This window comes from Protopterus annectens, chromosome 14.part0 (assembly GCF_019279795.1).
Source record: "Protopterus annectens isolate FY-2018-M chromosome 14.part0, PAN1.0, whole genome shotgun sequence".
Taxonomy (NCBI): domain Eukaryota; kingdom Metazoa; phylum Chordata; order Ceratodontiformes; family Protopteridae; genus Protopterus; species Protopterus annectens.
The window spans coordinates 830,883,261-830,908,580 of record NC_056748.1 but is presented as its reverse complement, the minus strand read 5'-3'; the positions used below and the strand labels follow the sequence as shown (position 1 = coordinate 830,908,580).

The 25,320-nt window shown below is 36.3% G+C and overlaps 1 protein-coding gene across 1 annotated transcript in view; it reads left to right on the top strand.

Moving 5' to 3' along the window:
• Window positions 1-25,320, top strand: part of LOC122789278 (carboxypeptidase E-like) — a 366,543-nt gene that overhangs the window by 251,964 nt on the left and 89,259 nt on the right. The window contains exon 6 of the mRNA XM_044056580.1: window positions 18,894-19,033. Coding sequence (XP_043912515.1) covers window positions 18,894-19,033 — 140 coding nt within the window. The remainder of the gene's footprint in view (window positions 1-18,893; window positions 19,034-25,320) is intronic.

The window sequence follows — 25,320 nt, the reverse complement described above, 5'->3', positions numbered from 1 at the left end:
TTCCTCCATGAAATTGAAAGAATTTCATTCTTAGCTGATATGTCTGCAGTTTCATTCTCAGTCTCACAACAGAAATATTTCTATATGCACTGTCTCTGTTTTAATATTATCATTAGAAAATTCAGCCCTTGTGTTGAAGCATTTTCTCATGAAGTCATTACAGTCCTTCACATTGGTTTGTTCTGGCATTGCTGTAAACCTCAGGTTGGCTCTACATGACCTCCAGCCTGTTTCTGTGCTATTTGCTCATATTTTAATTGCTGTTCCACCATTTTTCTTTTCTCTCCTTTTCAGCCATTTGCTCGTGTATTTTTTCCTCTGAATGACTAGTTAAACATCTTCTGCTTCCTGCAGCCTTCTTTTATTTGTCTGTATATATTCCAACAGAAGACCCTCTGCATATTGGTGACAACACAGGTTTAGCATACACCTCTGTGACACAAACTGCTTTCAGGAACCATACACATTGTTGGTAGAGTACTGAATAGTCTTTCATGCACCACACTGGTAGCTCATCAGCTGTCTACAGTTTTGGACATGTGTCTGCTATGCCTGTGCTGCCACCAGTATGCACATTGTTAGAAATTTGTGCATGTTATGTCTACCTCTTGGCAGCAGTATTATAAAGTATTATCAGAGAGACAATGTTATTAAAATCCCAATGGAAGAATAGTACTTTTTTAGGCTGTTTATTCCTGTTGCCTGCCAAACATTAACCCTATGGGACCAGACCAGGGAGGTGTTGGCTGGCTATAAGACTATCATGCAAGCAACTATCAGGGTTTTTTTTTTGTTTGCATATAACCCTAACCCCCACCTAGATGACTACATGGATATGTAGAGATGTGAACTTATGCAGTGCTTTCCCCTAAGGGTATAGACATTCCCACTTACCACCCATGAATGCTGCCATATATGTGGCTTGTCAGGGATGAGGTATACCTCCTGATGCCCACTGTATGCATGATGCCTTTTCTGCAGTAGCAGTCTGCATTGTAGTAAAATGGACCACTGCCCTCCCACCAAGATGGATGAGCTAGTGCATCCACTCACACATGCTATACCACCAGCGTAGCAATACCTGAGCCACTACCTGATGTCATATCACATGAGTGATAGTCAGGGCTTTACCTCTGTGTGCCATGGATCCAAGCAAGCAATAGAACCTTATTATTGGGCTTTCTTGTAAGCTACAATACCGTATCTATAACATTTGCACTTTTGTTTAACCCTCTTTCCCATGGCCAGGATCATAAAAATGTATCACTTGTTTAGCGTTTGCAGTCTGCCTAGGGCACACAGGTCAGAAGAACACAGATTTCTGTAGGCATTATTTAATTCATGGTTGTGCCCTATAGGAGTAATTCTCTGGGTCACATGTAGAGGATATGCATGCTGAATTGTCACAGGTGCTATAGTTTAGAGCTGTGTTACCATTCTTGTGCATACGTACCTAAAGTAAGTTAAATGTAATTATTGTAGATATGTGTTGTTGGACTAAGGCCGATCCATGACAAAACTTAACACTAATGGACAGCAGCATACATACCCCTATGCGAGATCACCTTTTTTACCTGCTGAATATCTCTTAAAGATATCAACTGTTCTTCTTTCAGATATGAAAATGCATCATTGCAATATACAAAAACATTTCAACTAGGTACCCATTACAAATAGGGTTATTGTGTTCCTTGAAACTCTCATATTCAAAATATTTCAACTTGGTTACTGCCCCCTCCAAAAAGAATCCTTTCTACAAGGGAAACAAAACTACTCTCTAAGAAACAGACATAATTAATTTCCTACCCCAGTCTGACCTAAATTCAAAAACACAGTAGCAGAAAGTGCTTTCTCCAGATTAGGACCTTTACTAATGAATCACCTCCCTAACTAAAAACAAACAAACATTGGAGTTATTCAAATTGTCATTAAATGAGCAACTAGATAAGGAGTCTAAGTGCACCTGCCTTCATGATGCTTCATAAAAGGTTTCTAATACCCTCATTTGACATAATTGTATTGGAAAACAGAAGCCTACTAACAAGTATCATTTATAGTAACTACCTTTGTAATGTATTACCACTGGATATTTCTGTGCTCCATCAGTTATTGTACTGCTTAGTAATATAATGCATTTCCTTGCATATTCGTTGCTTGTATTTTTATACTACTCTTCAGTACCCAGGTCATGACTGAAAAGGGTTGGTAAACCATCTTACCAACATAGTAAATAAAGTGCAAAGAAAGAAAGAAAGAAACAAAGAAATAAGCTTAATGGACATTTTTAGTACTTCAGGACTTTTTTTTTGTTATTAAGCTGGTCATGTGACAATGTAGAGGATTTGCTTTGCTGTTGCTTCTATTAGCAGTCTGATGGATTTCCAAAGCTACGATCAAGTTATCCTTAGTAGCTACACGTGACTGTAGTACTACACAGGCCTGCAGGCCCCCTTCATATGTAGGTGCCACTTACTGAATGACACACACAGATGAATTTGACCGCATTAATGTACAGGGAGAACACTACATTACTATGTGGTTTGCAGATATGCACTCATTCTCTATAAAAGGTTATTTTGTTTGTTTTGTGAGATTCCTAACTTGCTGGAATACAGTATTACCCGTGCAACAACCCTATATACAGTGGATATAAAAAGTGTACACATCGCTGTCATGGAATATAAATGTCAGGAAAATCCTACTAGGACAGCTTTACTTTATTTAGGGTTAATCAGAGTCTCTTTAATTGATGGCAGTTGTGTACCTAAGAAGATTGGATGCTGTAATTAAATCAAAAGGTGCTTCAACAAAGTATTAGTTTAAGAATGTGCACACTTATGCAACCAGCTTATTGTACATTTTTTATTTTTTATATTTTTCTCCTAACAGATTTGTTTGGTTTTGAATTGACTTATACAGGTTATAGGTCACGTTAAAGGTGGGAAAAGTTTTGAAATTATTTATTGTGGTCTCATTTTTTATATATCACAAAAACCTGGCATTTTAACAGGGGTGTGTACACTTTTTATATCCATTGTAGTTTGGATCATGTTTATGAATCCTGGCTAGAGAAAATGTCAGAAGAGGCCAACTTTAAAAAAAAGAAAAAGAAAAACTGCTGACTGTGAATCATCATATATTTTGCACAGTTAACATACAGTGCTTTCATTTGTTTCTCATTCATCAGTAGTTGGGTTCCTTTTTTCATTACAGGTAAATACTTTCACTGTGAATGTATGTTCATCTTCACTTGAGATTTTAATTAGAATAGGACAAAGTAGCTCAGAAAGTTTGCTCAACTCTTTATGTCTGTTGCTAAAAGGGCAAAAATGAAAGACACAGCAAGCATAGTGTCTCTAAGAGGATTGCCAATTCTGTTGCATTTTGTTACCACCACATTGGAAAACTCATTGGCACACTGAAAGCTCATTTCACCAGGGCCATGGCTACCACAACAATCTTCCTTAGGATTGACAATGCAGGCCATTATTAAAGCAGTTACTTGGTCTTATGTCCATACCTTTGTCAAACACTACAGCCTAGGTATCTTTCCAGATGTATGGCATATAATATCATGGCCATTTTACAGGGTCTGGTGTCTCCTGATCCATCAACATGCCGACCACCCTTGTGATCTTAAGTTCTGGAATCATCCCAAAAATTAGTACTACAAGAGGGATTTAAAAAAAAAACATAGTACAGTTGTGGACACTTACCATAATTGTAGATGTTCAGGTGTATTCCCTTTTGTAAAACCATTCCCTCCTCCATCTGTTCGTGCTTAATTGTAGATGTGCAACTGTATTCACTTTTGTAAAACCACTCCCACATCAATCCATTCTTGCTTTTCTTCCCCCTTGGGCTGGGCTCCCAAGTCACTCCCCCCTCCCCATCCAATAAATCAGGTTATCCCTGTTGAATGTAAGTTGTCACTACAGGATCATGTGTGGAGAGGCTCCTTCTGGTTTCTTTTTTCCACTTAGGATGGGTCATCCTTGGATGGGCCATACTCTAGTCATGAGAAACTCTTCCAGATCCTGCCTAGGGCAAGGAAGACCTAAAGATGGTGGCTGCTTATGTCCCTTTATACTGCTGATGCCTTGAAGACAGTAGGTGAGGAACTCTAGGATGGGGAAGGTAAAAGATCTAGTATACAGGTCAACTGTCAGGACCCTGCAAGAAAGAATCCCAAAAGTCAGTATTGTAACAATTAATATACTTCATCTACATATACAATTATGGTAAGTACATAAATAACTCTGCTTTTTCGGTATTGAAGCAATCACTTTCTTCATGATTAAAAAATGCTGTGCTCAGTATTAAGACATAGTATTTTGTTAGCCAAATTTCACTGGTGAGGAAATTAACTTTCCTGAACATATAGTGACCTCAGGATTTGGAGTAATTCTTTTGCAACACAAAACTAATTACCACATCATAACTAGTTACAGAACAAACCCTGTGCCCCCTTCTGAGCATGATAGCTGTCTTAACACATTAGCTGAAATCCCTATTAAACCCATCACTTTTCTACTGGTGGACTTAAACTATCCTTTAAAAAATTAGCTGACCTACACTGCCAATGGTCAACATGCTCAGTGCTTCTGTGACATTATAAATGCTAACTCTCTTTAACAAATAGTTAACAATCCTACTAGGGTTCCCAGTTTCCTTGCTGTAGTCTTCACAGATGTGACCATTTCTAGCACATCTCCTTATGTGTCAATCTGCCTTGTTAAATCAGATCATACTTTAGTGACCATTTTCTTTAAAACTGCTGGTACTTCAACTGTTACTACCTCTGTGTTTAGGGACTTCTCAGAAGCAAACGTTCTAAAGGTTATTTGATGTCCTAGATAAATTCCACTGTAATCCTCTTCGGAAGGATTGTATTGCTGAAGCAGCTGCCTGTGCCTCTGACTCCTACTCCCATATAAATAGTTATTCTGATAAAGCAATCTGCACAAATATAGTGAGAATTTTAAAAACAACACCTGTGGTGGAATACCTGCATAATGAAATTATCTAACAGAACAAAATTGCTTAATACTTATAAAAGGTTTAATTCTACCTATCTTAACAGCACACTTAAGCAAACTAGTAAAGAACATAAGGGAACCATTATTAAATTCAAAGCTGACTATGAACTTAAAATAGCCACTAAAATGAAAAATAACATTTTTTTATTTAACTATGCAAGGAAGCAAAGAAATCATGCCCCACGATGTTCAGAGCTAGTACATAATAATACTGCACACTCTAATCACAATGAACTTGGCTAAAAGAGAAGTCTTGGACTTCAGCTGCTAAGTTAAACAAGTTTATTTTAATAAAAGGTTAAGCGCTTTCACCTCTAACATCAGGACTTCATCAAAACTAAAAAAAATAAACTCAGTGCCAACACTTTATATTGTACCAACCATTACTGAAAGACCAATCAATATCTAAACATTTACATAATTAACTAAACCAAACTTTACCTACATTAATGGCACTACCAAGTTTTTAAAATTTACTTGTAACTTTCCTGATCAGAGTATTAATTATCCTGATGTGTTAATAATTAAAAATTTCAGTAATCAGGAATTTAAGATTAAATTGTATAGAAAAAGTTTTTCTAATAATTACCTGGACTTTAATAGTTGTCACTCATATAAGCAAAAAAGAAGTTTGGTCAAGGGCCACTCGGTTCGGATAGCTAGGATTGTTTTGACAACAGCGATTGACTTAAAGGTACTAAAATATATGTTAAATGAGAGAGGATACCCAGAACAAATGCTTGATCATAATGAAATTATTAAAGGGAGAAATAATTTATTCCAATTTTAGGTAGAGCTCTCCCCAAAAGTAATAATGAGATAAAAGATGGGAATTCTAACTTAAATTATGAGTGCAGTATGTTGCTCAAATGTGGTCTTGAGAGTAATGTTATAAAAAATGCATTTATTTTTTATATTTATTTATTTATTTTATTTTACATTTGTTAACCGGGTTAGTCTGGCTGAGCTTTTGGCTCATTTTCAGCAGAGACCCGAGGAGAATAGTGTCTCAGGACTAGAAAACAATTTATTAAATTTTAGTAACATAGTAGTAACAATCAGCTATAGGATCTTACAAGCAGAGACCTGGAGAGAAAAAAAAGCTCCTCAGGCAATTCAATTATACAGAGTATTAACAATTGGCAGACAAGTATGTGAGTTGTTACAAACAAGGTTTTAAACAATTAGCAGAAGAAAATGCGACTAGTTACAATATTATTTAAGCTGCTTAGAGCAAAATGAGTTAATAGTTAGGCAGGTGTTTATTTAAAGTGGGTAGGATCTAGTTATATAGGAGTTTGGAAACAAGAAAGGAAAGTAAGAATGCCTAGTAGGAGATGTAGGGGAGGTAGAGTATATGAGACAGACTAGACAGGTAGGTTGTTTTGAGACTGTAAGAATTAAGAATGGTTGGAGATAGAGGAAGGGAAGAGTTAGAAGAGGCAGGGGAATAGTGTTAGAGATACATTAAGAGTGAGGTGGTGAAATAGGTGAAATTTTATTAAGAACAACTAGAAACTGTTAGAGGTTGTTCCTGAAGCAAAATAATAGTGGGCAACAAACCTTCATTTGGATTTAAAAGGCATCATAATTTAAAAGAAATTATAGAAAAAGGTGTTAGATATTATGAATATAAGACTGAAATTAATTCTGTTGTAAATATGCTGAAAGAAAAAGTTTGCTTGAATATATGTATAGAGTTTACAATGTGCATTCATACTATATGTATAACAGATAGGCTTCTCTTCACAGCATCAGAAAATGCCTAACAAAGCAATACTGGAAAACAAGCATTACATGATTTTCTCATATTTGTAGAACAAATATCTATTAACAGACATCCTTTTTTATAAATTCAGCAATACGTGATGTTTTTCCAGTAGGAACAGCTTATACAGATGTTTCCTTTCAGAATGGCATCCTCACATCAGCAAAAGTGCTTAAATCACAAAAGGACAATAGAAAAGTCTAAAAACAGACATTATGTGACTTCCCACATAAGCCCAGAAAAACATACCAAGAGGAAATGTGTGCGTGACTAGCTCTGTATATAGCAATTGTAGTAATTCAGTTATGTGAGAGAAGGACAGAGAGAGGTATTTTGTAGAAGTCATCATTCATATCTGTAATGAAGGAAAACTTTGTAAATATATGCTACAAATCTGACAGACTACGTGTGGTTTGTTATAAAATATGTTATCTGTAACTGTGCTTATAGCTGCAAAATATATTTCTTTATCAGTGTGCAATTTGAAAGGCTTGGTGCTTTAAACATACTACAGATGGAGTCATGAAGAGCTATGTGTCTCTGATTCAGCAGTAAACAGCACAGCAAGACTGTGTGTCTATAGAGGACTTCAAATCCCACAGCAAGCAAGCAAGCAGCAGTAAGCAGAGAGTAAGAGCAAAACTCAATATAATTTTTCAATGGTGATCCTTTGACAACGTTCCTAGCCTGTATCCAAAAACAGGGGGAGTGAATGGGTAATGTCACTCCTGTAAAAGCACAGTAACGTTTATGTGAAGTACTTCAGATTTCTACAGTTTTCAACAGTTTGTAGCAATACAGTTTAATAGACGTCTAAATCCGGTGAGACTGCATTGCAGGAAGGTGGAGCAGTTCCATAAATTCTCCAGAAAATGTACAAGACGAAGTTGTAAGACTGAATCTGCCAGTTTTGCTGTACCAACTTCACAAGTGACTACAGAAACTTTTCAACCATCTACAGTAAAGCAGCTTGGCCATCTGCCTGTCTGTTGACTGGTAAGAAAATTATTCTGTGTTACATACAGTATGAATGCCATAGAGGTAATAATAATAACAGAATAAATGTATATACAGCATATTAGCAAATGTGAAACCTTATTAGGGCAAGTTAATAGTAAGGCATTATGCAAATGGATTGCAATTTAATAGTAAGGCATTATGCAAATGGATTATAATATTTGACTGGTATCTGAAATAAAATCATGTGTGGTATAAAAATGTTTATTGTGTGTACAATGTCATAACAATACAGTGCATGCCATTATCCAAAGGTTAGACTGTACAGACAAAAATTGTAAAGGTAAACAACCAAGAAAAGTTAATATGTTGACATTATATTCAAATGTTAGACAGTTATGTTCTGTCACCAGATGTAAAAGGTTTATTTCAGAGTTGCAACAACAGTCAAATCAGTTACTGATAGAAACTCTAGTACATTTTGTTACAAAGAAATGTAATAAACTTCTAAAAGACAGACACAATGAGTTCAGGAAGCTTAGACAAGTTATACACACATCTTTTCAAAAGTGCATAGGAGTTTCAAATTCAGCAGAACAGCTTACTAAAGAATGTCAGAAAGACCATGCAACATCACAGGAAATTCAACAGCAGTTGCAGGATAAAGGAAATAAATTAGCTCAACTGACAAAGACTGGGAATTTCCTGCATACACAGTTAATCTGTGCAAAAGAAATATATTTTATAATATGTTTATGTTTTGAAAATGGTTAAGCATGCATGCTAGGATGGTAGGGACATGACATGCTTGTATAAAGATATACATATACAAGACAGACATGCATGTGTGTTCTTTTCATCTAGAGTACATTTGTTTACTATACACAAAAGCAAAAGGCAGACATCAGCAAATATAAATAATATAAATATAAACATGTGTTGGTTAAACTAATATCTATTTTGTTTTTTTTTTTACAATTTTTTAAAAATTGTATAGTAACACCACACCAAACAGTTAAAGTTCTAAATTTTAAAAAGAAAATCACAGATGGTATTAGTCAAACAGTTTTTGTAAAATTAATGGCAGGACAGTTAAATAGTTAAATAAAAAAGTAAAAAATACTGAAATCCATGTAAGGTAATTGTAAAATAATGTCTATTTATGTAGTATAAATGCATGGTTATGCAAATCACAATCACATTAAAGGAAAAATGCCAAAATAATTAATTATAGTTTATAGAGTATAAAATGTGAGCTCAGACCTTCCTAGACTGAATGAATAGTTACAGGAAATGTTGGAAAGATCAGATAAACAACAAGACTGATTGCCAGACAAGTAGCTTGAGTTTTTCTAAAGCATCATTGTTATTAAAATATAATTGTTAAAATGTTTACAGGCAACACTATTTGGTAATTGTAATAAAATGTCACAATTGTGCATAGATGTCACTTATAATCTGTTTGCAAGTAAATGTTAAAAGGACAAAAAAAACCTCAGTTGCATCAAGTACAGCCAGCAAATGGGCTATAGTATATATACAGTTCAAATCAATTGTGCAGGAGGGTGTAAATACCTACTAGAGGTAATATACAGTGAAAGCTTTATTTAGTAACCTAATAAAATAAATGTATAACCAAAGTGTTGGGCTGACATACATTCTATTCTCACAGCATAGGGCAGGTAAACAGTGCTGAAGTACTACAGGGAGGGTACTTTCTCAGTTTTACACTGACTGTATAAGGGGGGGCACTTCTCAGTTTTACACTGACTGTATAAGCAGTACTGCACAAGGGTCTGAAATAAAGCTACAGGAAAAATAAACAACAAGGGTCTGAAATAAAGCTACAGAAAAAATAAACAACAAGGGTCTGAAATAAAGCTACAGAAAAAATAAACAACAAGGGTCTGAAATAAAGCTACAGAAAAAATAAACAACAAGGGTCTGAAATAAAGCTACAGAAAAAATAAACAACAAAGGTCTAAAATAAAGCTACAGGAAAAAATATCTCATTCCTTCTTGACAATACTCTTATGGGGGGAAAAACAGGTATTAGTGTATTAGAAATACTGGTAAACTGGATTAAACCTGACAGGATAAGATATTTTACAAGTTGTTAATAGCTATCATAATGATTATTATTGTATTGTTTAGAAATAAATTGTATTCACAACCGAAAAACAGGTATTAATGTATTAGAAATACTGGTAAACTGGATTAAACCTGACAGGATAAGATATTTTATAAGTTGTTAATAGCTATCATAATGGTTATTATTGTATTGTTTAGAATTAAATTGTATTCACAACCTGTTAAATTGTAAAGATATACAAGAGATGGTTTAAAAAACAAGAGATGATTTAAAATTGCTTTATTAAAGCTATACAAGAGAGAATAAAGATATGCAAAATGCATAAATGTTTCTAATAGCAAGAATGGTCACTATTTTTAATATGTTTTTGGCAAAACAATGTTGGTATAAAAAAGCATGAATATTTTTAATTGCTGAGTATGTAGTTTAAAATAACAGGACATATGCCTTTGGTGGCAATTCCACTAGATATTTCTAAAGAGACAAACATTTTCCAAGATTTTGCTCAATATTAATGTTATTAAATTTGTAAGATTAGACTAAACGTACTTTACAGTCTTTGTATGTACAAATGCAGAAGAATTCAATACAAATGATAGTCTTTGTATGTACAAATGCAGAAGAATTCAGTACAAATGAAATTAATGTCTAGTAATCAATATGTGTGAAGAACCATATTTAAAGAAAAAATGGGTCCAGGATACCTACTAGTTTGAAATGCACGAACAGCAAACAGTCTGTGTAAATACATACTGTACAGGATACATCGTAATAAGTTCAAAAGTAATTTGTCAAGTTGTAATATCACTGGTTTTACCCCCAGTAAAATAATTGCTTTCAAATATTTATTATCTAAGCCCAGTTCAGTACTTTATCAAGATGTTAATGGGCAGTTCAGAGACATGACCACAATCTTATGGTTAAAATGACATTTAAACTGTATATTTTCAGTAGTGTATAAATGCTTGCAGTAGCACATAGTTATTGTCTCTTATAGTTAATTCAACAGTTACAAAGAGTTAATGGAATAGTTCTAAGTTATAAATTGAATTCTGTGATTGCAAAAGAATAAATTGATCAAGTTAAAAAAAATAATAACATTAAAGCAGACACAGCTCATAATTGATAAAATATTTTCACAGAATGGTCTGCAAAAGAAAAAGTTTTAAATACATTCAGTTTTGTAGTAATACCTAATATCATTGTATTAACTATGTAAAATTGCATTTTGACTTGTATCAAAAGAAGACTAAAGGTTTTGTTTCTTAATGTGTTTTTTATATATAATGTTTTGAGTATGTTTAAAAACAGAGGGAATTGTTAGATATTATGAATATAAGACTGAAATTAATTCTGTTGTAAATATGCTGAAAGAAAAAGTTTGCTTGAATATATGTATAGAGTTTACAATGTGCATTCATACTATATGTATAACAGATAGGCTTCTCTTCACAGCATCAGAAAATGCCTAACAAAGCAATACTGGAAAACAAGCATTACATGATTTTCTCATATTTGTAGAACAAATATCTATTAACAGACATCCTTTTTTATAAATTCAGCAATACGTGATGTTTTTCCAGTAGGAACAGCTTATACAGATGTTTCCTTTCAGAATGGCATCCTCACATCAGCAAAAGTGCTTAAATCACAAAAGGACAATAGAAAAGTCTAAAAACAGACATGTGACTTAAAAACATATCAAGAGGAAAAGCTCTGTATGTAGCAATTGTAGTAATTCAGTTATGTGAGAGAAGGACAGAGAGAGGTATTTTGTAGAAGTCATCATTCATATCTGTAATGAAGGAAAACTTTGTAAATATATGCTACAAATCTGACAGACTACGTGTGGTTTGTTACAAAATATGTTATCTGTAACTGTGCTTATAGCTGCAAAATATATTTCTTTATCAGTGTGCAATTTGAAAGGCTTGGTGCTTTAAACAGACTACAGATGGAGTCATGCAGAGCTATGTGTCTCTGATTCAGCAGTAAACAGCACAGCAAGACTGTGTGTCTATAGAGGACTTCAAATCCCACAGCAAGCAAGCAAGCAGCAGTAAGCAGAGAGTAAGAGTAAAACTCAATATAATTTTTCAAAAGGTGGCCAGAGTTAAGTAGAGAGAAGGAAAGGTACTACAAAATGTGGAGAACGTAAGCAATGTCATTTTATTTATGAAGGAGAGGTTGTAGGATTACTGAGCACAAAATACAATTTTTGATTCCAATAGGGATTTAATTGTAGAACTGTGGGGGGTGGTTTACCTAGCATTTTGTGATTATTGTTACTCTTTTTACATAGGAAAGATTTAGCACCCCTTAACAGAGGGACTTACAAACATTATTACTAACTTAACCATAAGGAGGAGACAAATGCTCTATACAGGCATCATATTAGTTGTGGAGGAAACAAAAAAATATTATATTTTTGTAATAGAAAAAGTAATAAAAAATCCAATAGGTGTACCTTGGGAGCATACATTGGAATACAGGGAATTACTGTGGCAGGTGAGATTAGATACAAGTAAGAAGCCTAAATGACGTAGTTTCCTTAGTTCATTTGTTGAAGCTGAGGGCAGCAAAGTTATAATTCATAATTGTTAATTTTATTCTTTATTTAATCTATATTTTTATACTTTGGTGTTTTTTAAAAACACATGTTTTTATGTTTTTTTATGTGTTTCAGTTTACTTGGCTTGGTTTCAGCTTAGAAAATTTGTAACATACACTGCTAACATGCTATTTTACAATGGTGTTAATATTGGTGTAAGTGTGTCTTTAAATGAATGGTGAAGTTTGGTTTAGTTAATTATGTAAATGTTTAGATGTTTATTGGTCTTTCAGTAATGGTTTACTAGGTTGGTACAATATAAAGTGTTGGCAATGAGTTGATTTTTTTAGTTCTGATGAAGTTCCAACATTAGGGGATGAAAGTGCTTAACTTTTTATTAAAATAAACTTGCTTAAAAGTAGCTTGAGTCCCAGACTGCTGTTTTAGCCAAGTTCATTGTGGTTATTTGTGCTTTTTCATAGCTGGCATTTTCTGAACACTGCACACTCTGAAACAAAGGAAACAGCTAATATCATATCTGACAAATTGAGTGCAATATTTGCTTGACCCACAGTTATAGCTATCCCACAAAGTCTACATTGCCAGTGAACCCCTTTAAATACCATAGAACATGTCTAAGCCATCTCAAAAGCTAGCAACACCTCATCCATGGAGCCCTATAATACATCAGGTTGCTTGATTATCAGTGACAAATATGGCCTTTCTGAACCCCAACTTAAACCTATTTAATCTTTAATCTAAGCTTCTCCACTGGTGACATTCTTGAAGTCTGGAAAACAGCCATTGTAATGCCATTACACATGGATGGCCCAAATACAGACCCTGGTATCCTGAGACCTTTTTGTCTTTCTAGCCTCATATGAGCATATTATTTCAGACCTCATTAATTTGGACAGTAAGGATCTCTTAACCATGTACTCTCATCAATCTGACTTTATCAAAAGAGGGCCCTGCTTATTTAAACTGATTAATTTATTTGAAGAAGTAACCAAAGTAATGAATAAGAGTTCCGCAGTATATATACCCATACAGTATATATATCTATATACACAGGTTTTGTGCTGGGCCCTTTTCTGTTTGGCATCCACTTTTCTGAAGTAAAAGCCAATACCAAAGGCTTCTAGCTAAGTTTGCAGATGACTGCCAACTAGGAGCAGTCACTGAATCCCCAAGTGACTTAGCTGTGCTGCAGGAAGGTTTGTCTCAAATAAATAACTGGTGCCAAAATTATGGACTGAAACTAAATGCCAAAATATGCATTATTGTATCCTTTGGGAAGTCATCTACCCCAGGAAACTAGCACACTGACAATGTACCCCTAAGAGTTGACCCAGTTGTTCCAGATTTGTGAACTTAAGTGGATAGTGATCTAATTTTTGACCAACATGTCTATTGTTGTAAGAAAATCCTTCTATTTTTCACAGCTTTAAATAAAAGGATTGTGTCCAGATGTAGAGATGTCATTGCACCCCTTTGCTCAGTCCTCATTAGGCCAGTCTTCGAATATAATGCCTCGTCTGTCATGTATCTGTCCAGACACATGCAATACCTGGAATGCCCACAGAGGTACCTTTCTAAAAGGATACAAGGCCTAAACAACATGTCCTACATGAACTGACTCAAAGCCCTGTCATTATATTCAGTATCCTGCAGACTGCTAAGAGATGACCTGTGGCTAGCATGCAAGGCATTTTCTGATCCATTCTTGATGGATTTATTGCACATCAGCAAGTTGAATGGCATCAGAAACACTTGGTCTAGGGAGCTCAACCTCTTCTGCAACATCAACAGAATGGTTTGGAGGGACAGGTATTTTACACAGAGGATACTCTTGCTATGGATCAGGCTCACCATACACATAAAACAAAGTTCATCCCTGTCCATTTTCAAACACAACTTAGAGCTATGGATGGCAAACAGAAAATGTAGCCCAGGACTGCCCCCTGTACTACTACTAATGGACAGCGGCAGCTCCTAAATGCTTTATGTCATGCATGGGTCTTATCAACTTATCTGTGGTATGATCCCTGTTATTCTCATTATGGACAATATATAATTATTAACCATGGGATGGATAAGGCCATATTTAAGCAAATGTGATAGGCTATTTTAAGCAAAATATGGAAAACTGAAGAGGCTTAAAATGTTCAGTAAGGGCAGTTAGCCTACTACATACCTATGAACCTATATAGTACATATTTGGACCTGGTCAAGGTCTTTTACTCTATTTCCCATGCAGGAATTGTTGACAGACTTGTAAATGTGAATATAAATCCTTTTAAGTCCTTATATTGTGTGGATGATAGCTAACTTGCTGTCTGACAGATCCCATGTGGTTAGAGGCACAGAGTCCACCTCTGAATGCACAGTAGTTGCCAGTATCAGACCCCCTCCTGTTTACATTTGGTTCTCAGACCTTCAGGACAACACTCCTCACCCATGGTCATTTATGTTTGCAGATTGCTGTAGTTGATGGTGTTTTTTGATTTTCCACTGACTCACAGTTGTTCCAACATGGGTTAGACCATGTTAACAGCTGGTACAAGGACAATGGTCACAAATTAAATATGAAACAATCATAGCCGGCCTTAGGCATAGGCCAACTAGGCGGCTGCCTAGGGTGCTGGTCTAGCAGGGGCGCTTTCCCAGTATTTCTTTGGTGTAGGTAGACCAGGATGAGGGCACTGGTTGTTGTGGTGGGGGCGCTGTGGAGCCCTTTTGCCTAGGGCACCAGTTGACCTAAGGTCACTCCTTGAAACAATGTAGCATACTTCAGTTTTGTAGACAAAACATTTTCACATACCATGTAGATAATACACCCCTCCAACAAGACACTATCATAAGGGATCTAGGCGCTCTTCTTGATAATTCCTTATCACGTGATCATCATGTCTTCAGTTCACAAAGCTTTCTATCTCACTCATCTAATTTCCAAGGCATCTTCACTAGATCCAAAGAAATCTTAATTACTTTTCAATTATATCACAACAGATATATTATTAAATGTATTGGACCTTTTGGCATGTAATTGTGTAAATATGTCATCAACTCTAGAGACTTCAGACATTTATAACTAAAAACATCAGTGGTCTCAAAGATCTTAGTTATCAGGATAGAATGGCAGCACTCTGTCTGTTCTTGGTTTCTTATATACTCCTTACAGATCTGTTTCTAGCTTTTCAAGCCATGAAAGATCTCTCTGACCTCCTATTCCTTCAAAGAACAAATGGTACCTCAAATTCCTGGATAAGGGAACCAAACCTTCACCAATAGATAAATAAGAGATGCTGGTGTGATAGGTTCATAACCCAACATATCTCTCACTCCTGCAACAAAGTTACACTACATGTTGCACGTAGTAGCACACTTGTCACCTTCAAGGTAAGCATAGATAATTGGATGAGCAGCCTCAAATTCTCTCCCTGATCTATCTTGTCTTGCCTTCCTTAAATCTGAGGGAATGTTTGAATAGGGTTTTTTTGATAAAGCTTCTAATGGTCTGGAGACTGACTGCCTAGCACTTATCTATAAAACTAGAATAAAGTTTGGCTACAGGGGGCAAATATCATTGCAGAGGAGGTGCGAGTGAGGGTTACTGCATCAAAAAATGTATTTTTTTGGTATTACTCTCAGCTGAAAATACAAGGGCTGTTATTGTGATTCTCAGAACTGTGAAACTAAAAGTGTGAATGAGGGACATACGTATTAAATCTGAATTTGTCGTATTTTTGTTGTATTCCCTTTTCTCTGAGGTACAGTAGTCTTGGAGTTGTGAGTAGCACATGTGTGGGAGGGTACTTACAAGATGATACAGTTGTTGTTGCTGTTGTGTCTTTCGGCTTTTCCCGGTTAGGGGTCGCCACAGCGGAACTCCGGTCCACTAATGATTGGCAGTTGATTTTTACATGCCGAGTTGCCAGCCCTGACCCACAACCTTCAACGAAGGTACGCCCATTCACGCATGTCTCCACGCAGAAGATGCTCCAGCTGAGAATCGAACCTGACAGCGTCTTACTGTGAGGCGACAATGCTACCGCAGCACCACCACCAGTAAGTTTCACAATTCAGAAAATAAGACGTCTACAAGGTTGAGAGACAAACGTATTGTGGTCTGAAGAAGCAGGTGACCATGAAAGCACTTACCATTTTTGTTCTATTAAACTGATTTGTCTCTCAGCCTTGTGGACGTCTTATTTTCTGCATTTTATATCTTTTGGATTTGGTCTGGGCTCCACTACACATTTTTTTGGGAAGTTTCACAATTCACTGTTTTCTTTTGGACTACAGTTTATTTTGCAAAGTGTTGGGATTCAGCCTAGCAGGCCTCTTACTTCTGACAGGGATCTATCAGCATCTAAGTGTCTATGCAACACAAGGACATTTATCCATGGAAGAAACTATTGTAAGGCATGTAGTAAAGTGACTTGGTATATCTGTTTTAATGTTTTCCTTTTGTCTTTTAATTTCTTATTTTGTGGCATGTAATCTACTGTTAAACTGTATTCCTAAAGGAGAATATGTTAAAATATAACAGCGCAAAACAGAAAGTAGGCTGGTAAACATTATGGATTTACAGTGCTGTAAATGACAAAATCAACCCCACCCACAAAAATAATCAGTAGCATATGAAGGGCAGGGTGAAAGTGACAGTTGCCTATGGAGCTAGCTCACAGGGAATGCAACAATTAAGAAAAATTATTTTAATTTTATTTATTTGCATTAACTAAAGGTAAATTATCAATTTTTACTATTCTAATTGTTTTTTGTTCCATTTCTGCTATCCCAGCTACTTATTGCCCCCTTTAAACATCATGTTATGCTTAGGTCTGCTCATCCCTATGCTTTATATACTGGATGAGACTGAGGCACCACCTCAAAGATTCTGATTGGATCACTGGGTGGAGTGGGTGGGGATGTAAAGGCAGTTACTGGGCTATATGTTTGGCGAGCATAGCCACAGCAATTAACTGTCAATTTTTTTTTTAAAACAGAACTCAGAGTTACTTTTTATTGGTTCATGTAGCCTGTAGAGCTTTAAAGAAAAGTACATAGTCTACATCCTTTGTTTGTAGCATTGTACTTAGTTATTTTAATTTTGTTTGTACCAATATTGGATGGTACTTGCTATTCTGGGGGAGGGGGGGCAGTGAGAGTGCTCATACACATCACACATTAAGGATTAGCAAGTAAGGAGAAAGAAAAAAAGTGCTGCCAGACTGCATTATATTTAACGTGGTCTCATCATCCTAGTCTAGTCTAAGCGCAAGCATGGGGTGTGGGGTGACCAGACAGCATTCAAAATATCACTCTTTATAAACTTAGAAAGGTGCTAGTATAATAGGTATTGTATTGGTATGCATTTTTTGAAGGATATGAAGTCTGAAAGTCACGTGTACATCATTTAGTGACTTGACATGGACAAATTTGAAATATTGTTCATAACATTTTTTTTTTGGGTGGGGTGCCAAAAGATGGCCTCACTTCAAACTCATTGCCTAGCTGGATCTCTGATATAAGGCATTGATCGATATATCTAACCAAAAGTCAATTTTTCACTGGAGGAACATTTTTGTCAGTAAGCATTGTTTCCTTTTCATGTTACTGAAAATCATATGATGAACAAATGTCACAAAATACGTGGACATACATGTAGATAGAATTTTATTTTGTGTCTGCATTAAGGCAGCTACATGGTATTGATTCTCCTGGACTCACTTAGGTGCTGAAGAACACTTGATATCCTGCCTCTTGTTTTACCATGAATATAGGTTTACACAGCCATCATTCTATGATGCCATTAGCTTAAATTTTAGAAATGAAATGGAAAAGCTAAAATTGAAAGGTTAATGTATCTAATTGCATCACCCACTCATGTTGCTGTCTGTGCCTGTCTGACTCTGCAATAAAGTATAAACAAGCATTACTGTGTTTACAAAGCAAACATGGAGAACCAGGTATAGTAATAACAATGGTGCCTAGTAGAACACCTTAGTAGACGAAGAAAGTGGCAACAAACTTGTAACTTACAAGAAGATTGTTAGTGTATAAAGGCAACATTTTGGATAGTTCTTCAAATGAACTACAGCCAGAAAGAACAGGCATAAACTGGTCTGAGATAGTTTAAAAGGACAGCGGGGAATTATTTTTTATTTGAAAAAGCATCATTGAATTTGACTGTTAGTAGCTTCTTTGAAACTAAAACAAATAGAATAAATACTTTTGAATGTGTTTGTGCAGCCATGGCAGCAAGCTATAATACCAAAAGGAAGATGGAGAGAGTCAGACTATAAGATGGTTATTAAATAGCAGACAGTTAAACAGAATGTCTAAAGAAGAGGGTCCTTTCTTACTAAGTTTTGATTGTATGTTCTGAATTGCACAACTGTATCAGAAAAGGTATGCGATGTCATCAAAAGTAAAGACATGCTTTATTCTCTATTGCTGTTATACATTTTTTTTGCACAGGTATGCAAGACTTCAACTACCTAAGCAGCAACTGTTTTGAGATAACTGTGGAACTCAGCTGTGAGAAATTTCCCCCAGCTACAGAGTTACCAAGGTATTGGAAAGATAACAAAGATTCTCTCATCTCGTACATTCAGCAGGTAAGAGAAATATGCATCTCTGCCAATTATAATAGTAGCAGCACAATGACAATAAAGTAAACTTTGAAATAAATTCATTTTTGAGATAAGCATACTAGCAGCTGTGTCACTGTCACTGTGAGTAGTGCACAAACTGTCTATTTCAGTGCCCCATCTGGTCATTAGATACACATTACCAAACTGCTCCGTGTTATACATTCATCATCATTTTTTTATATACTCATCACAAACACCTGAGATAATCATCAACCACCACTTGATAAATAATCAATGACTACGATAAATCACAGTGAAAAAAAATAACAGTCAAGATAAGATCAAAAACATACCCATGCATGTATTGGTTCAGCAATACCCAAATTTAGCAGACATGGTAAAATGTAATATTTAGGAGTATGGGTTAAAAAGGATTCTGTTGTGGCAGCTAAGGATACGTGGGAAGAGACTAAACAAAAGATAGTACAGAAACCGAGAAACTAGAAGCTCTTGTTTATTGATATGGATAGCAAGATATAAGCACTGAAAATATTTTAGTGCCTTCAGTTTTATACACAGGTCAGGCATATTTTTTATCAATCAGAGTAGAAGTTGTGGATAGTAATTAATAAAGAGTTGAAGGATTTTATCTGGGAGAGTAAGAGGGCAAGGGTCAAGTAGGATAAGTTCATCCTTCCAATAGAACAAGGTGGTTTAGGATTATCTGATTTGAAGGGATGTTTTAGAGGTGCACAGTTAAGGCACATATAACACAAGCACTAAGCTATAACTCATAGTGAAAGGGGATGATGATGTAGCAGGGGGGAAATTCAAGAATGGGGAGACAGTGGGATTGTGGATGCAGAGCTTTAAGGAGAATAACAGCAGCCATACAGACTATTATATTCATAAACTAGCAGAAGGTATATTACGAACTAAGCCAACATGACAATGGAGGAAGGAGATTTTGCCACTAGGGTTAACTGCAATTAGGGGTACAGAGAATAAGTAGGAGGCAGATAGAATTTGCTGGAGAAAACTGGTAAAGGAACCAAGGCATTAGGAGCAAATAAAGAGACGAAAAGGTAATAGAATGGGAATAGGTCAAGAAGACATTTGGACAGCAGGCTAGAGACCGCCTTCCCTGTGAGGGATTGACATCACAGTACAGGCAAAGAGAAAGGGATAGTGGAATCCTAAGTGAAAGACCTGTTCTGGTAGAGCTTTTACTTGAGTCTAGAGCAGAAGCTGCTATTAAAAAGGGATAATTAGTAAGGAATGTAAACTATTACAAAATAACTATAGGAACCAGTCAGAAAAGATTAGAAAAGATTGGGAAGAAAGACTGGATAAGCAATTCACAAGGAAAGAATGGCTCCCACATGTGCAACAAAGTCTAGAAGATTTAGAATTTTTGCTTGGAAGTGTTTGCATATGTATTTTTATACCCTAATCAGACTCCAAAGAATTTATCCTCGGGTAGATGGCAAATGTTAGAGAGGTGTGATGGGGACGAAAGAGGTAACTGATAACATGTTTTGCGAGTGTAATGAGTTAGCAGACTTGTAAATATTCTCTGCAGAATACTCTGCAGAAATATTAGGGGAGCAAATGAGTGTAACTTAGAAAATTTTATTTTGAGCTGGGATACTGCACCTAAATTGCCTAGACATAGTAAGGCCTTAAGTTTAATTCTGGTGGCTGTCAAAATAGCAATTACTAGAAATGGAAATCAAAGTCTAAACTTACTGTATTTGAAGTACTAAATATTGTAACAGAGATAAAAGAACTGGAAGTGGGATCTTCAGAAAAGGATAGGAGCAAATTCCATAGAAAAACGTGGAAATTGTGGATACAGTTTTGTTGCCCGGAAGGCTTTCTACATGGCCCATCTCATAAGTAGGGGTATTTCATCCAGGAACAAGGATGTCATAACATCCCTGTATTCCTCCCTTATCAGACCCATTATTGAATACAATGCCCCCTTCAGCATGAACCTTGCTAAGCACATGAGGCAGCTGGAGAGACCACAGAGGTTCCAGACAAGGAAAATCCAGGGTCTCAAACACCTATCCTATACAGATAGGCTAAAAGCCCTGTCCCTCTGCTCAGTCTCATACAGACTGATCAGAGGTTACATGTGTCTGGCAAACAAGGCCATCTCAGATCCAGCCTTGATGGAGTTGCTGCATATCTGTAAGTCAAACTTTACTTGTGCAACCCACATGCAAGGCCTTAACCTGGTCTGTGACATTAATAGAACTTGTTGATGGGATAGATTTGTGTCCCAAAGACTACCCCATCTCTGGAATAGACTCCCTCTCCATGTCAAGCACAGTACTTCATTAGCCCTTTTTAAAAGGAACCTAGACGACTGGATGGGAAACAGAAAATTCTACCCTGGGATCCTACCTGTGTCCCTGCTGGACAGGGAAAACAAGTGCTGACTTTGGGAACATGAGCAAAATTCTTGGCTAGGCTTATAAGGACTTTTGGGCCAATAGCATAGTATCGTTCTATGAACCTATGAACAATTCCTGCATAACATTTTGAAGGAGTTAGGTTAGAGAAGGCAGGAAATTAACAATTTGTGTAAAGTATGATTGATGATTGTTATACAAAAGAATACATGTGATGTATAATGTTTGTAAGTGGAATATGTTAGTATGGTTTGTTTTCTTTTCTATAACTGCATCTTTGCCTATGTCTTAAGTGATAATTCAACAAAGGCGTTAAAAATAATGCAAAAATAGTGTGTGATACTAACTTGTTGGGGGTAGTATATTGAAGCAGTGAGTGTTAATAAAAAATTACATTAAAACATGGTGGGTAATGGGAAGACATTTTGAGATATAAATAGCCTTTTGGTAAAAACTGTTGCCTATATTTGCATTGATTAACTGCATTAATCTCATAAAAAAGTGGTGTGACCTCCAGGTGAACAGATGGTGCCATCTTATACAAATCATTAAGGCACACCATGTTGTCACTGATACTTCCCATCTAACACAAATGGTTTATACACTGATATTGTTTTGAAATATTATATAAGTAATGTTATGTATAGTTTGGATATATTAGGCAATATCAGAAAACAACAATATGCTATCTGTTTGTGTGACAGTACCACAGCCAGGAAGGGGCAAGAGTGGCAACTGCCACAGGTACAAAGTGTTAGTGGTGGAGGCATGATTGCTCTTTAGTAAAAAAAATCAGTATTGCATTTGTGGTCAAACCTGAGCTCTGCAGTCCTCTGTGTATGGTTTTAAACATTGTAGCAAGCAGTTTGCTACAGTTTAAAAGGGAAAAAAACATATATATATGCATATACATTCATCATTCATACATATATATATATATATATATATATATATATATGTGTGTGTGTGTGTGTGTGTGTATTACCCTTAGTACGTCGAAAGCCCTCTACATCGAATTCCACTTCTCCGACATGGCAGAACATCGACAAATGAAGAGCTGAAGTTTCCTGCATGATAAGTTACCATTTGAACATCCACCTGAACATTGCCCCGTAACCCCACGGTAGTGCGTTCTTGGAGATGGAATATTAAGTTAGAGGGTGTGGGGGCATATTCCCCCACATTTGTGCAGTCGGTTTAATGCCAGTTTTTCAGTTCTGGATGGCTAAATGGTAACTTACCGTGTGGGAAACTTCGGCTTTTCATTTGTCGATGTTCTGCCGTGTCAGAGAAGTGGAATTCGATGTAGTGGGCTGTCGACGTACTAAAAGTAACCCATATATATACATATATATATATATATATATATATATATATATATATATATATGTGTGTGTGTGTGTGTGTGTGTGTGTATGTATATTTTTTTACTAAAACCTGAGTACTCTAGTGCTCTGTGCAGGGAGGGTATAAACTGTAGTAACTGTGAGGAGGCAGGGCACAGAAACTGGACCCTAATGGCTGGGACAGGCTGGAGGTGGTATTGTGCATCTGGCCACATGGTTGGCTGGGAGGGGGTGTCTGGATTGGGTACTGTTGCCCTAGCTGCAAGAAACATCTTGCAAGTTTTACAGAAGTCTTTTTATTTATTTTTTTGCCGAGGGGGTAGGATGCTATTTTTTGGGATTGGCACTAGGGCACTGGTTGAGTCAGCAACACTTCTGAATTGTCTACATCATTGGAAAGATCATGAAGAGGCAAACAATTATATAAATGATATCGTGTATCTATTTTGTATATATACAGAGATACAGCCATTTGTTCGGCCATAACACTAGTATTATTTGGAAAACAAAATACAGTTTTTCTTTCATAAATCTGCAATATATAATCAAAATCTAAAGTCAGACTTTGATACTAACATCACCCATTGTCTACCAAAGAGATAGCATATTTTAAATTTTTTGTAACTTGCATCATTTATCATATATTGTGAATTTATTGAAATATGTTTTCACTAGAGAATTTTGGAGAAAAGCTCACAGCAAGTGGTTTCCTGACTTAGAAAACCTCAGAAAGCAAAAGTATTAGCTAATCACTTGCTGTTCAAGATTAAATGAGTTAAGCTATGTTTTTTCTAGATGCTCAGGGTGCATTTTAGTTTTGTAAACAATGTTTTTCTTCCATGCTTGCCTGAACTAAAACAGTAATCAAAGACAAATATTTAGCCTTACTCTTCAGCTTTGCTTTTTTTTCTGTTTTCTTTCAGCACACACAAACTAACCAACACCACACTGTAATAACTGCCATGGAAATAACCATTATAAGCCAGGGGTCTGTTGGCCTGGCCATATGGTCTTTAGCCAGGGGTCTGGGGGCCTGGCCATGAGGTCTGTAGCCTGGGGTCTGGGGGCCTGGCCATGATGTCTGTAGATGCCCTGAGATGCATTTTTAGAGTTTTTAAGCAATCTTATTAAATGAATAAAAAACATGTTGAAGGAAAGAAATGCAGGCTTTCACTTCATCTTGGCTTTGTCATGCATCCTTTCAACATACCCTATCTGACCAAGACTACCCTCTTTTCACCAAATTAAGCTGGGGGTCTTAGTTCATGTAGGTGTGGGTGGTGCTGACCTGACTGACATACCGACAGGCTGTTAGTTATGTGTGTTTGCTGGTGGGACAATTTGTCAATGTAATTCTTTTTACATTAAGGTGTCCTAAAGTAAACAACCACTGAGATGACTACCCACAGCAACTAGAGAGGCTGCTGCCACTCCCCTGCACCCCCTAGTGTACATAATTTTAAGTGACCTGCGGTCTTACAATAGGGGGGTGTCCGGGGGGGGGTAGAAGACCCCATGTACATTACTGTATCTATCCTTGTAATCTCTAATCTCCTAAAACATAAAAAATAATGGTAATAAAGATAATAATAATTACTTCTTTGAATAAACTGTGCTTTAAGTGGGTGGCAGTCATCCTGAATCCTTGCAGCCTTGTCTTGGTCTATATCACACAAGGGCCGGCATTAGCTACTGCTCATCCTGGTGTGTCCTATAGAAAACAATCACAAGAAATTCAATCCTACTTTTTTATTTCAAGGAAGAAATATGTTGTATTCAACTTTTAATGCTCAAAACTGACCAAAGCTGACCAAACATCATTTCACAATAAATCGAGAAGACAAAATCTTGTGCGGATACATAAATCATATCTGGGAATATTACCTGCCCCCAACTCCATCACCTCAATATAGGTAGTCATTTTCTGATGTTAAATTGGGATTAAAATTAAGGCACAAATGCCCACAGTCATATTTCAAGTTGTTGCTGCTGCCATACAGCATGGCTCCTCATCCTTAACTTGCAAATGACCTCCACCCTCTGTGTACCCTTCTGATGTTAGACTGAGACAAACCTGAAAAAAGCAAGTGGAACATAACATATTTGGTTCACAGGTAATTATTAGGCTACCTGCGCTTGCTGCTCATGTTAAGCCTAGCTAATTTCCTTTCAAAGGTTAGACTCAAACACCATACCTTGTGTTTGTAAGGTAAGCACCTTGACCACTATGCTAACACACAATCTAATTATCCTGTTTATTATCCAGGTAGTTAAATTGATTCACACAGAGTCCCTTTTCAGTGGTGACCTGGTAGCAAGCAATGTCTAGTTAAGTAACTTGCTCAAGGTTTCACAATAAGCAAATGAGGCTGGAAGGAATCAATCCCTGTACATAGGATCTTTAGATTGCAACCGTCACCTCTGTGCCAACTGCCAGACTCAGATATTTATAAACAGCAGCCTATTTTCTCTCCTTCAAAAGATAGTCACATGTATATGTATCAGATGTTTGATTGTGAGGAAAATTAAACAAAAATGATTATAG